We start from the raw sequence: 13,613 nt of genomic DNA on the forward strand, positions 1-13,613 counted from the left end.
TCACAATAAGCAAGGGCAAGGCAAAAAAAGTTACAGAGAAGCCCAAGGGAAAAAAGGGAGTTATGGAACTCTGGTTACTGAGCAGGATGGCCATTACACCCAAACAATCCTACTGAGTGAGTGAAGGCAGTAAAGAAGTCTAGCTGGCCAATTCATGAGGCCTTCACTGACCATAAAATGTATGGATCCAAGAATCTGAAATTAGGTCAGATTACTAAGGTAGAGCATAAAAACTACCACAAGCACATGGGGGCAAGATGCTAAATAGAACAGACACAGCAAAATACAAAGATCAAAGAAGCAGTACCATTCACATCAAAAGCCTGACATGACCCTGAAAAGGCAGGTGTGCTAAATGCTTTTTTTTTAAGTAAAGGCAACTGAGTAAATTGCTTACAAAGTTAACAGCAATGCAGAGTCAAGAAAACTGGAACAAATAAATAAAAGGTTTAAAAGTACTTAAAAATTATGGGCCAGTAAGTTTAACTTCAGGTTCAGAAGTAATATTAACAGTATACTCGTTCCAGAAAGCATTTAAAAGGAGACAGGGAAACAAAACAAGTCAATGTTTGCTAAGAACAAAACCATGTCAAACAAATTTCGTTTTACTATCAAAGGAGGTCTTCTGGATAGCTAGAAAGAAACCAAGCTTTGTTTTAACTTAGGACTTTTAACACTACCATGCATGGAGAAACCATTTAGTCTTTAGAAATTTAGTAAAGCCTTCTTTCCCATCCTGCTGAGATCAGCTTTATTGCTGAGGGATCACGAAAGTGAGCAGATGCTCTATGTTCATATAGTACCTATAAGCTATATAAAGCTGCAGACCTCAACCTTACATGAGGCATCTGTGTCATCCTTAATCCAGGAGAACCAGGAGGTCTGTCATTTTGAATGTGCGTTTACTACAGTCAGGAAAGACTAGTTTACAGAAGCTTCTTTTCAGCATTAAAACAACACTGTTTCATCCCTTACTAAGCTGCTAACTACACTTTCAACATAAGCTTTCTAACTGGAGAATATAATTAAATAATATCCAGAACAACTGCTCTTAAAGAACATTTTGCTCGCTAGTTGTCGTATCAGACTGCACATTCAGGACTTGTAATGTTTGCCCACCAGCTGTTCACTCCACAACAACATACTAGCACATGCATACGAGCAGCTGTGTAGTGAGCCAGACCTCTTCACAGAAGGAAGGTCAATTACTATCAAGCGACTGAATAGGAGCCCTGTGCCAAAATTATCCAAGCCACTTTATTATTCTAGGTTTGTAAGCCCATAAACAAAAAGGTTCAAACAATAGGAGTTGTTATAAGGTACTAAGAAAGTGCAACACGAACTAGGTCTTATAAAAATACTACTTTGAAAACAGGATCATCAATCAAGTCCTTTAAATAGCATGAGGAAAGACTTGAGCATTGCCACAGACATCATGTGTGTTCTCAGGCAAGTCATATAATCTGTTTCCACTCCTAAACTTTAAAAAGAATGACAACCTCCTCTGTTTTTCAGTTGTCATGACAGTTACCGTGATCTCTTTCTGAACACAATCGTATTATTAAGAATGCCACAGAAATATCTGTAAATAAGAACAAAAAACATATGCAGCTCAACTTTTTTATTTCAGTATCTTACTGATTTGCAGCAGTTCATATACTTCTAAGGATGAAAAGAGGAGTCTAAATCTTCACAAAGAACCCAAAATACCAAAGAGTCATAGTTTTCCTTTTCTGCATTTAAAAAGACAACCAATCAGAGTTCTTGCTGGTAAGTTATCACATTAAAGCTCTCTAAATGCATATTTAACTTCAGTTTTCCACTGCAAGCCATAAATTCTCTAGAAACACTTCCTACAAGCTTCAACAGCAATACAAAAAATACAACTTAAAACTCCCAAACCAAACCAAACAAAAAAAAAAAAAAAAAAAAACAACACCACAACACCACAGCAATCCATTAGCTTACAAGAGTATAACTGGCTAGGAAATTGCCAAACATGGTACTGAAAATGTATAAATTGTGAAAAAAATTCAGGTAGCAAGGTGAAGCAGGAAGACATATCCTTACAGACCAAGTTTAGCAACACACAAAACAGTAGTTCAAGTTTATGCTTTCAGAAAAGGATGAGTTAGAACAACTGCAATTTAATGAAGCAGTTCTCTCCAATGATTTTGTGCTCTGTTTCATGGGCATATCAGATTACTCAGAAAGGATAAAAATAAATTTTACTTCTGTCAGCCACGTACAGAAGGAGCAGCTCTGTCTGCCCATCATAAAACTTCACTCATTTTCTTGAGTTAAGGAAGAATACTGAAAATGTACAAAAACAATCTTCTCAACAATGCCAGCTCACCAGTGAGTCTTTTCCAAATTCTAGTCTGGATAAGAATTCATTGTCCTTGGTAGAAATGCAGAAGAATAATGAAGCTGTGCTAGTTCAAGCAAGTGAATAATGGAGCATAAGAAATGTTTATAATTGATATGGAATAAAATAAGAACATACTGGCTCTCAGGGTGTAACTACATGTTACTTTTTTTTCAGCAGCAACTATCCTCCCCCACACACACTTGCACACAAAGGGCGAGGGGAAATGAGAACGGAGGTATCTTTAACACATACAATTTTGGCAATCAGATCTGCACTGCACTAACATAAACACCTGTATATATACAACTGACAGAATGGCAAGCTTTGGGACATGAGGAGAAACCAGGAACTGCAGGTGTTTTCACTATCAAATAAAAACCTAACATGCAACTAACCCTTAGGCCGTGGCCTGGTATGCATATACTAGAATGGCTGTCAGTGTACATCCACCTTCACGTTGAAGCAGCGGAACTGAGTTCCAAATAGGGAAGTAACAGTCATGAAAATTTATTTGGTATGTAAGAAAAACAGACTAAATACACATGAAAAGTCAAATGCATCTCCTTAAGCTGCAAAGCATATTTCAGAAAATTATGCATTTTTGTTGCAGCAAATGGTAGTTACTCAGTTGAGGTTTATTCTTTTTTTAAAAAAATGTAAGTACTTGTAATCTTTCATAGCAGAGTGCTTGAGATATGTCGATAAAAAATGATGTACAAAACAGGTAAAAAAATCTAGCTTGTAATGGTATGGTTCAACAAGAATTAGCCATTCTAAATTCAGTTACAAGAACAGAAAGTAGCAAGTGGAAGTGCTAGGCAATGCTTATATCTGTGCCTTCTCCAGCTCTGCTGGTGTTCTAGCTTGATTATGAAGCACATCTGTAAATGAAAACTTTACACAGCTTGTGGTTCAGTATTTAAGGATTAATCCTTAATACTCATAACAGGTTAAAAAAGAAAAATATTTGCTTCCTACATTAAAAAATCTGTCAGTTCTACAGGCTTGTCTTTGCCTCCTTTTTTTCTCTGTGAATACGTCATTCAAAAGGGCACATTATTTCACTCATAATACCCTTGTAGCCAAAACGGAAGACAGTGCCCTCCAGTTTGATAAAGCCTCATTTGCCATTCAGTGTTAGACAGACACTCAGCTTAACATGACCCTAGTAGTTCAGAGATATTAAGAAATACACTACAGCCTTAGATTCTTAAAATGACACCAGACATCCATGCAGCGGTTACTAACACACAGTATTAACAGCCTATTTGTCACTGCTATTCTGTAGATGAAGTACACTATTTTATACGATCAGTTGTTAGAATTTGTGAAAGGACTGCAGCCCTGCAATCCCAGAGCATCTGGTATGTATAGACATGGGAACTGAAAGAAGACTGAGCACTTCAAAACAACTGGCATGTTGTGCCTGACCCACAGGAAGAAGGCTGATCATGAAGGTAAGTGAGGACATTAGACAAATACTGATTGATGAGAATAAGGAAATCATGTGCTGTAGCTGCCAGCCAAAGGTTTGTCTAGATTCTTGGTACTGCAGGCCAGTTTATCATTCACAATCTAACTCGTCCTTTTTGGGGCAAAACTAACAGACTCCATAAAAGGCTCTCCAGTTATTTAAAGTTCTGGTTTATGCTTTACCTATAAGCTGCAACCCTCACTTACCTACCTACATGAATGCCTTTGCTACTGATAACTTCTAACATCAATGAGCTTGCTAATGCAACCTGTAGCTCTATAGAACACCTCCAGGTTTACAGTCTGCTCCAGTTCTGAACCAAGCACTAAGCAGAACCCAAGTTTCCAAGACTGGAATGTGTAAGAAGGGCCACAGCAAACAGAACACAAGAGTGTGCAAAAAAGTGGGTATTTTAGTTTATGGGACAGTGTGGTGACATAGGCATAGGTCGTTGTGAAAACTGGCAGACAAAGAATGCAATAAGCCAAGGCAAGAAGTTTGAGTGGAGAAAGGCTTACACAGTAAGAGGAGGGGAGACGGAAATGGAGGCATGCCTCTCTCTGTTTACCCAACAGAGCATGACACAGAGGCTGAAACTGGTATTGATAACGTCTGAACAAACTAGCAGGGGAACTCTTCACACTTCAGCAAATTACACTGTACTTCTGCCACTGCCTTACAACATGAGAAAGGGCAACCCATTCCACAGCAGGCAATTCTATGATACAGTTAACTCAGTACTTCAAATCATTAACATTGCACCTTTCACTAACGTATTTCATAATACAGCTTTAATGCGTACTTCAGGTGCATGAAACTCAAAGGCTCTCTGCACATCAAAGGACTGAAATGAGCCAAAGTGATAATCTGAAACTTTCCTGGTTTTCCAGCTGCTCACATGAGTGTAGCATCAGAAACACCTTGAATTCACTTTGCTAAGATTGACACAGAAAGCATTAACATGGAGAAACAGGAATCAAACAGCCAAATGAGAAAAGTGAAGCTGAGCACTAACACCATGTTTTCAGCAACTTTCAGAATGATCCTCCAAAGTATAAAGGAGACCATATTAGCATGTCACATGCAAGTCCTGAAACTTTGCATCTCTTCACAGAGTCCTAAATAGCTTGAGTTTATTCCAGCAGGATTGGAGGTATCACCACCTACCTAAGCAGTCTAATCTCCTGCCCCAACCACAAAAGCTAGGCAGTTTGAAAGACGTTAGTATTTGCTCTCAAATGCATAAATTTGACAAATTATACTGACAAAATACAGACATTGACCTAATTTAAAGAAGCTATGCAGCACACGAGATGTTGACAGATTTTCTTAGTGGTTCTTTGGATTAAACCACACATTCCCTTGTGGCCTTGTCACTTGAGTACAGTTATCCCAAATGACACTGTTAAAGCCTTTTGTAATCATAGAGTTACTACATCTCATTACCTTTGTGTTTCTGATGCAAGGAATAACCACTAGAAAGCATCTAAGATCAATGCAAGTAGTTATAAATTATTATAGACATTATTTCAGCCCATATCAAGAGCAGTGAATCATTGTCACTAACGGTTAACAAATGCACCATGACTGTGTTAGCTTCTCATTCTGTTTTTACTGTATGCTTTCATTTTGGGTATGAAAGGTTGGTTACTCTGCAAAGCAACTTCAGTTAGAAGGTAACAGTCTGTGCCCTACCCCAACTACAGTCACAAGTCCATTCTCTTCCAGCACAGTACAAATGCTGCCTATCACTCAATTTAAGTGGTCTTCCCATTTATTCTATTTACCAAAGCCATTTAAAAAAAATAAAATCTGGGATTAAAAAAATATTTCTCCAAGCACTTGATCCCAAAAAAGCAAAGTTATCAGCCACTAAAACATGAAGACTCTCAATAAGCAGTGAATTGAAAATTATTTGCCTCCTGCAATCCTGAATAACCTCATAAAGAAAATGGAAAGATAACAGTTTGAAAGGACCTATAAATGAAGTCCAAAGAGGAATATTTATGAGATTTCAAAAATAACTCTCTCCACCAACCTGTAAGAAAGAACCCAGAACAATTCAATGCCATCCAGCAATTTTACTATATTAAAAATATTTCTCATTTTTACGAGTGATGACTAATCTTCAAAATGCAGTCTGAGAGCCATTTTTTAAACAAGTAATTCCTATTAATCTAAATATTAATATGAATAATATAATTCTAAACTTCTGGGAGTAATTAGCTGAAAGTATCTGCTCACATTTCTACCTACAAACATAATTTATGCAGTTTCAAATGAAGCTTGTTTCTCTTGAAACAAACAAACAAAAATAAAGCAAAACCCTAAACAAATAAAAATCCAAACAGACAAACCAGTAACACAACACAAACCCAAACTAAACCCAGAGTTCTATTTTCATGAATTTATTGCTGTTAGATCATGGGTTTGTAATCAGATCCCCAGAAAGTTGATTCTTTCTCTTTCCCCCAGGCACACAAAAATGAGTACTGGGCCTCTCAGAGAAAACCAACAAAAGTATCTTCTCTTTTATAACACCTATTGTTCTTTGTCAGAAAAGTAACCATAAGCATTCAATGCTACCAATACATTTAATCAGAAGAGCCAAGTAAATGATTAAGTTCAGCTGTTCGGTTAACTCATGAGATGCGCAGGCCACAACCTAGGCCAAACACTTGCTTATCAGCCAGTTCTGCAGTTTTTCACATTTAAACTGGTCTTTCCTGAATGAAGAGTTTCACAATTTTCTAAATGTTCTATTTTGCCAGTATTTCATAAGAATACTCACAGATGGGTGTACTAAAGGTAGAAGAGAATGTTGTCTTGTTAATAAGCTTACTCTTGCCTTGAAATTCTACTTAGACTTACTGATCACTCATCTTAAATTCCACTGTCATTCGAACCCCTCATGGCATGCCTGGACAAATGCAAGGACTTGGATGTTGTTTTACAGGCTGGGCTTTCTGCCAAGTCTCATCCACATGCTTCCCTGGCCCACTAGGGCAGCTTTGGGCAACAACTCCTATATTTATATCACTGCTGTGAACAGCCAAACTGCTGCTTAGCATTGACCCAGGCCCATTCTACTCTCACTTCTCACTCATTCAGAGCAACATGACTTATTTGGCCACTATTCAGGTGGGACATGACAAACTGCTTTCAGTTGTGCAGCACAAACAATAGGAAGAAGACCATCAGGCTTTAAGCAGAGGGCTACTTTGAAGAAAGAAAGAGCTTATTTCTAATTTTCACAAGTATGTAAGGTAAAAGCATTAGCACAAATGCTTCTGTGTCCTGCTCGTCTCCCACACTGCAGCTCAGGATTCATTTGCACTGTGCCCATAATTCACATGGGAGAGAAGGGGACAGAGGGTGAGGTACAGCTATAAATTTAAACATAAAATAAGTGAAATTTTGTTAAACTAGAGGTCATTTTCAAATTCCTGCACTACATAGAGACTCACTACAGTGATTCTCGAGGCACTATGTAGAGACCCAAGAACCCTATGCCAAACCATAAAAGTTATCAAATTCGGTCAGGTGCAACTGCTTCACAAGAGCACACAAGAGAATTTGGAATTTTCCCAAATGGTCTCATACTGGCCAAGCTTTATCCAAACAAGCAAAACTTCATTCAGTGTAAAAAAACCACAACATATTCAAACACATCAGCTTCCTAGTTACACTTTAATCTGCTAGCCTCAATGGCCAGGCAACTCTGACTCCACTGACACCAGATTTTAATTCAGCACACACTTTCCTCTGGCTCTCCCTCAGTGACTGTTCAAGCTATCCTGAAGTCACAAGGTTCTTGTCACAGACCCTCTATTTTTGGCCAAATGCAGCTGTTTGGTTTTGCCTCCTCCCCTCCATCAACAGATTATATAACCACACTCCAGTGCTGATTTGCATTGTGTCAATCTTTTACGTGCACAGACACCAGCATCTGCTAGCTTGTAAAATAAAATGATAGCAACTAAATTTCCCTCACATGGTGGTTCCTATCTCAATATCTAAATAATAAACAAACATTTCTGTAAAAAGTATCATTCATGTCTAAGGGAGAAAGGGAAGAAACAAACTCCAGCAACTTGTCTGTTTATTCCTTTCTCATAGTTGCACCAGTTGATCCTTGTGAGCGCTCTTTGTATAGCAAAGGTTTACAGACCAGCACAGACAGCTGTATTTTTCTGGATAGCTCAAATTATACATATTAACCACAGAGTCACCATTTTGTGGTAAGACTGTCTCTTACCCATTTATATAGGCAATCAAATCAAAACAGAATAAAAAGACTTCAAGAAAAGGAATAATACTCCAGGTGAACCACATAAGTGTGCAAAGCAGTCTTTTAAAAAGATTTTGGAAGAACATATCTCACAAGGTTTGTTTTTGCTCAGTTAAGGAAAGCAAACTTTGTAGCAGTTCTGGATCAGAAGTATGTGATCACAAAAATGAATTTCACCAACAGCAACCCCCATTCAGCTCACACCTCAAGTCCACAATTACTGCCAGCATCCAGCCCTTGATTTTCCACTCAGTCCAATTATGAGCCTCCTCTCTTTCCTAACCACAACTTGGCTTTCTTAGTATTGCTTACCTTAATCACCATCTTAGGGAAAATAACAAAAAGTACAAGCATACTGCAAACTTTTGTAAACAGCTTAGGCTGTTTTGTATTCTCTACCAGCAATCCCCACCAGCAATACCTGTCATGAACACACATTTAAAAAGTGAAGAATATTTCACATATTAACGATCAAGGCAAATCTGTAAAGACTAGCTTCATGGTGGTATTTCAGTACAAATCACTGAGTTTACGACTTTTATATATATCTAAATTAAATGACTTCTATATAGCGCTAGATTTTGCTACAGAGATCTCTTCCTAGCTACCAATAAAAAAAAAATAAAAAAAAAAAATCAGTGCCCATTATCACTTCAGAGCACTTAACACATAGGCAGGAGACAACTGCTGAGCAGCCCAACAGTTCACATGCTCATAGACAGAGAAGATCTGGCAGGGAAACCTTCAAAAGAAAAGATCAGATATTATTTTGACAGTCAGAAAATGCGTATTTCAATCCTGATATTCAGTAACAGCCTCAAACCAATAAGCTAACAGCTCTAAGTTAGAAGGAAAAAAAAAAATAAATAAAAAATTGAAGGGGAACACGAGTAGTTTTCAAGTAAACTAAAGATCCAGAGCCAGGAATACTGTCCTTAACCAGAGTGAGGCTTCAGCTCACAAAGATGTTTTGAACTGTCACTAAATTCATTACAGAATGAGGATATTCTTAATACTTTTCATACCATACTGCTCAGGAGAAAAGTAAGAGAGATTGTAAGGGTCATCAGTAACAAGATTACTACATAGTATTACTTAACCATATATTAAGTCACAGGAAATATGCAGAAAAACTTTTTCAGCTTCTTCCACAGTTTCCAAGAAAATAAACCAGACATGATGAACCAGAAGTCCAAGGAGGGTACTTTTATCAGTATTTTTAAAGCACTCACGTAATGGAAAAACAAATAAACAAAATAAACCATGGATAATTACTATTAAAAGATAATATTAATTGCTCTTCCTTCACTCCACAAGAACAAAAGGGTGAAATTTCACACAGTACTCTTGTTTTCCTGTCTTTCGCTCTTAGAAGACTTCATCAGAAATAATAAGGCACATTTTAGACAGAATTCTAAACAGCGGTATCAATAATGCAGTTAGAATTTCCCAAGTAATTAAATAATTAATTTTCTGCATATTGAACAGTTTGCAGCCTCTCACTTCAAGTCAGTCCCCATTTTACAGACCAACAAAAATTGTATTTTGGATGTTACAGAACCTTGCAAGATCCTGAATTCCCAGTTTAGTACTACATACTCCAAGTTCTCTAAAAGCCCTTATCCTGTAAAAACTCCTTTGCTGAATTAGAAGATGAACCCTTAAAATAAAAATTCAGCTAAAGAAGCAATCACAGCAACTTGTATTTGCTCCTCTTTTGCACAGTTTGGTATTAAACAGTGTACTGCATCTTCAACAGGTTTTAACAGTATGTGTGAAGACCTTCATGCAGTTTGCTTAATGCTTAAATCCTAGGCAAAATTCCCACAATACTGTACAGTATTGCAAAACTGAGTGTAAAGGGGATGGGGGCATCATTCAAGTTAAATTATTCCAATGTCACATATTACATCCTCAAAATCTTTTCAGTAAAAAGGCCAAACTTGGTGGCATCTCAAATAAATTCTACTTTTGGGCACTGGGGGCCTGAATTATTTTGTCAGAAAAGGATCATGCAAAGATTGAATTATTAAAGTACAGTCTTTCAACATCCTTAAACCACCTTTCATGCATTCCTCTCTCCAGCACAAGATACAACTTTCAGATCAAGCACACACGCACTACTGCAGAACATGAGTCTCCATTTCTGCCATTCAGCACAAAACTAAGTATGTTAGTTCTGCTATCCTACAACGGTCTGAAATTGTCCTGCAAAATAACTCAGAATTCCAGTTGATTTAATTTCTCTTATTGTTCTTTTAATGTCATAAAAAGGGTAATCTATTGCCTACAACTAGCATTTTCTTAGTAGTTCAGAAATCAAAAGTATAGTAAAGGAAATGGAAGAATAGCTTACTTTTTCTTGCTTTTTATTAAAAATCAGTTAAAGATAAAATATATAGGTATATATTATAAATGCTCATATAAAAAAGAATAAAATTCTCAGAACACTGCAGTAGTCTAAGCATAAATGAAAGCATTAATGCAGATTTCCGTGTTATTTACACAAGAACTTTGTACTAGACACTTCTTCAACAAGGATGCCAATTCCAAACTTCTAGAGATACAACACGAAACACGGGAAAGTGTCAAGTGTTCTCCATAATCATGGAAGACTCAGTAATTTTAGTATTATTTATTGCAAATTCATCAACTTCCTCTGTGACCTGCATGTTTTATTATTAGCATACATTAGGAAAAAAAAATGCACTTATGCTTACTTTGCTGCACTACAGACATCATCACTGAAACAAGTGATAGGTGATTATTCAATATATGCTTTAGGGACATGCAGGAACTTTAGTTCATCTAACTAATATACTTGGAAGAGGGAGAAGTCCTTTCTTGTATGCAGTCTAGCTCTTTGTATGTAAAATACATGGGCAGAACCAACAGCTAAACTCTGGCAATCCCTTTAATAGGATACTTGAAGGCAGAGATCTATTCTAACCCCTGCCTCTGAAGGCCACACCTGTGAACAGCAGGAGAGACCATCTTCAGTATTCTGCAAAGCAGTGTAATTACTGAGTTAGAGACACAGATGATGGATTTATTACTGAAAGCACCAGCAAACAGACCTGAATATCAGTTTCAAATCTGCCTTAAAAATTGCTTGAATTTATCAAGCATGGAAAATTTCCTATATTCAGGGAAGTATATGAACTGCTTGTTAATGAATGCTACCAAAATACAAATATTAAAGAAGTGAACTGAGTATCACTAGTATTTCCAGTTTCCTCAGCAACTTTTTTTCTCACTCTCATCTATCATTGACAGAGAAGCATAGCTCAGATCACTAATGTTATACAAAAAGAATAGTAATAGGGGTGTCAGAATTACTTTTGTTGTAATTTGTTAACATCGTTTTCCTGCAGTCCTGTAATGCATTTATTTAGCCAGCAGAAATCAACCCCTGTTCCCAGCAGCACAACCTACTAAGTTGGAAAACAGGCAAAAGAAATCTCTCCTTATCTGATGGAATCTGTAAACTAAATCACAGCATCAAGTCAGTTAGAGATTTTGTAAGAAATCCATTCTGAGTGTTCATGTTGGATTAAACACAGACTGTATCAAACTAATTTGTTTTCCAACCAACTTTTGCAGACAACCAAGTCAGAGAACAAAACAACATGGCTGCAACACTTAGCCTGTATAGTCGTGTTTCAGAGCTACCTTATCATCTATCCAGTTAGACTTAAGGTAGTGCATTACCGATTAATACCTATTTCAAGTAGGTCAGAAAAACCAGCATGCAGCCACAGACGTCTGGTATAGCTACAGACGGCACAGCTGGCTCTTATTGATTCTCCACATCATGATTCTCAAAGAATACTTTATTTTCTGTGGTTTAGCGACATACGAGTTGTTTTTTTAAAAGACAGTTTCAGGCTTCAATACTACAAAACAGAATAAAATGGAAACCCTCTGAAATATGTGTATATACCCGTCCATAGGGACGCAAATAGTCATCACATCCCACGCGCCGTGTTTTGCCCATCCACACGTATATACACGCACGTACACAAAGTTTGTAAGCACACACTGGCGTAACTACGATGCCTTCCGTACGGGCTCGGTCGAAACTTTCCACCTCAGAGCCCCGACAAGTCTCTAGTACAGTCCCATTAGTCTTGTCGCTCCGTGCCCTGTGCCAAGTTTAACGGCTCGCTCCCCAAACCCTGCGAGGCCATCGGAGCCGGCACCAAGGGAGATCGCGGGCGGGTCTCCTCCGCTACCTGCGCCGGGACGAGAGGCCGCTCGTGTGAGGGGAGGGTGCCAGGCCCACCCGATCCAGCACGCCCCCCCCGCCAAGGCACCGCGCCTGGGGCGGCTCTTCCGGCGCGACACCCGCTCTAGGGTCTCTTTTCCCACATAAAGTTGTACAGGCTGCAGGCGGCCCGGGGAGTCCCGGGCCCTCCGCTACTCCAAATCCGGCGCCGTGAGGCTGTCGCAGCCTGAGTGAGGAATGACGGCGCCGACCCCCCCAACCTCGCTCCGGTCTCCCGCCTCCCGCGTCAGCGGGACAGGCGGCAGCCCAATCCTCCCTGCTCTCGCCCTGAGGAAAACAGCAAACCGAAAGCCGACTCCGCTCCCCGGCCCGGCGGGAGAAGAGCGGCGGCGATCAAGCTGCAGATGAGGAGCGCACCTGCAGGCCCCAGCGGCGGCCCGGGGCCCGGCTGCCCGTCCTCCCCGAAGATCAGCCTGAAGTCGAACTCATCGGCGGCGCCGCAGTTTGCCGTAGTCATGGGTTTGGCCGGCGAGGCGAACCGAGACGCCGTCACCCTGCCGGGCTGCGCCGGGCTGTACTGGCCGCCGCCTCCCCTCAGGGCCGCCTCATAACACAGGATGGCGCCGCGGCCTGAGGGGACACAGAGAGAGACAGGAGCAGGAGCGCGAGCGGCGGCTCCAGCCCCACCACAAGCTCCAGTACCCGGCCGTCTTCTGTCACTCAGCTACGAGGGCGCCCGCTACGGGCCGCCGCTGGCCCCGCCCGCACGGGCCCCGCCCCCACGCCGTGCCGTGCCCCGGGCAGCTCCCCCTCCCTCCACGCCGCCGTGCCCGCCCCGTGCCGGCGTTTCCCACAGTCGGTCTCTCCCCCCCCCGCCCTCACACAGTGACGTCGTTGACACAGGCAGAGCCTCGTGACCCGCATCGACACCGAGCACGGAGTGAGGGACACGCCTCGTGGCAGGTCACGTGGCGCGGAGAGCCCGCCTAGCGGCGAGCCGCGGGGGCCGCCGGGGGCTGTAGTTGTTTGGTTGTAGCTGGTTCTGGTTGGCTGTAGTTGGTCGCAGCTGGTTGGCCGGGCTGGAACAGGCTCCCAATCCGCGGGAGCCAGCTGACACAAAAGGGCGGGGCAGCGGAACGGGGTGTGGGTGCCACGTGTCACTCTGCCGCCGCTGAGCCGCGCCTCAGTGCTTCAGTCTGCGCTGCTGCGGGAGTTTGTGTGTGAGCGCTGCCGCCAGGCGCAAAGCGTC

At 40.7% G+C, this 13,613-nt stretch overlaps 1 protein-coding gene across 3 annotated transcripts in view; it reads right to left on the reverse strand.

Annotated features, from left to right (window-relative positions):
* NFATC3 (nuclear factor of activated T cells 3) overlaps window positions 1–13,126 on the reverse strand; it is a 72,664-nt gene extending 59,538 nt beyond the window's left edge. For all 3 annotated transcript variants that reach the window (XM_080638716.1, XM_080638715.1, XM_080638714.1), the window contains exon 1: window positions 12,782–13,126. In XM_080638716.1, the coding sequence (XP_080494842.1) occupies window positions 12,782–12,881 (100 nt within the window). In that variant the 5' untranslated portion in view covers window positions 12,882–13,126. The remainder of the gene's footprint in view (window positions 1–12,781) is intronic.
* Between the last annotated feature and the right edge of the window lie 487 nt (window positions 13,127–13,613).

This window comes from Psittacula echo (genome assembly GCF_963264785.1).
Source record: "Psittacula echo genome assembly, chromosome: Z".
NCBI lineage: Eukaryota > Metazoa > Chordata > Aves > Psittaciformes > Psittacidae > Psittacula > Psittacula echo.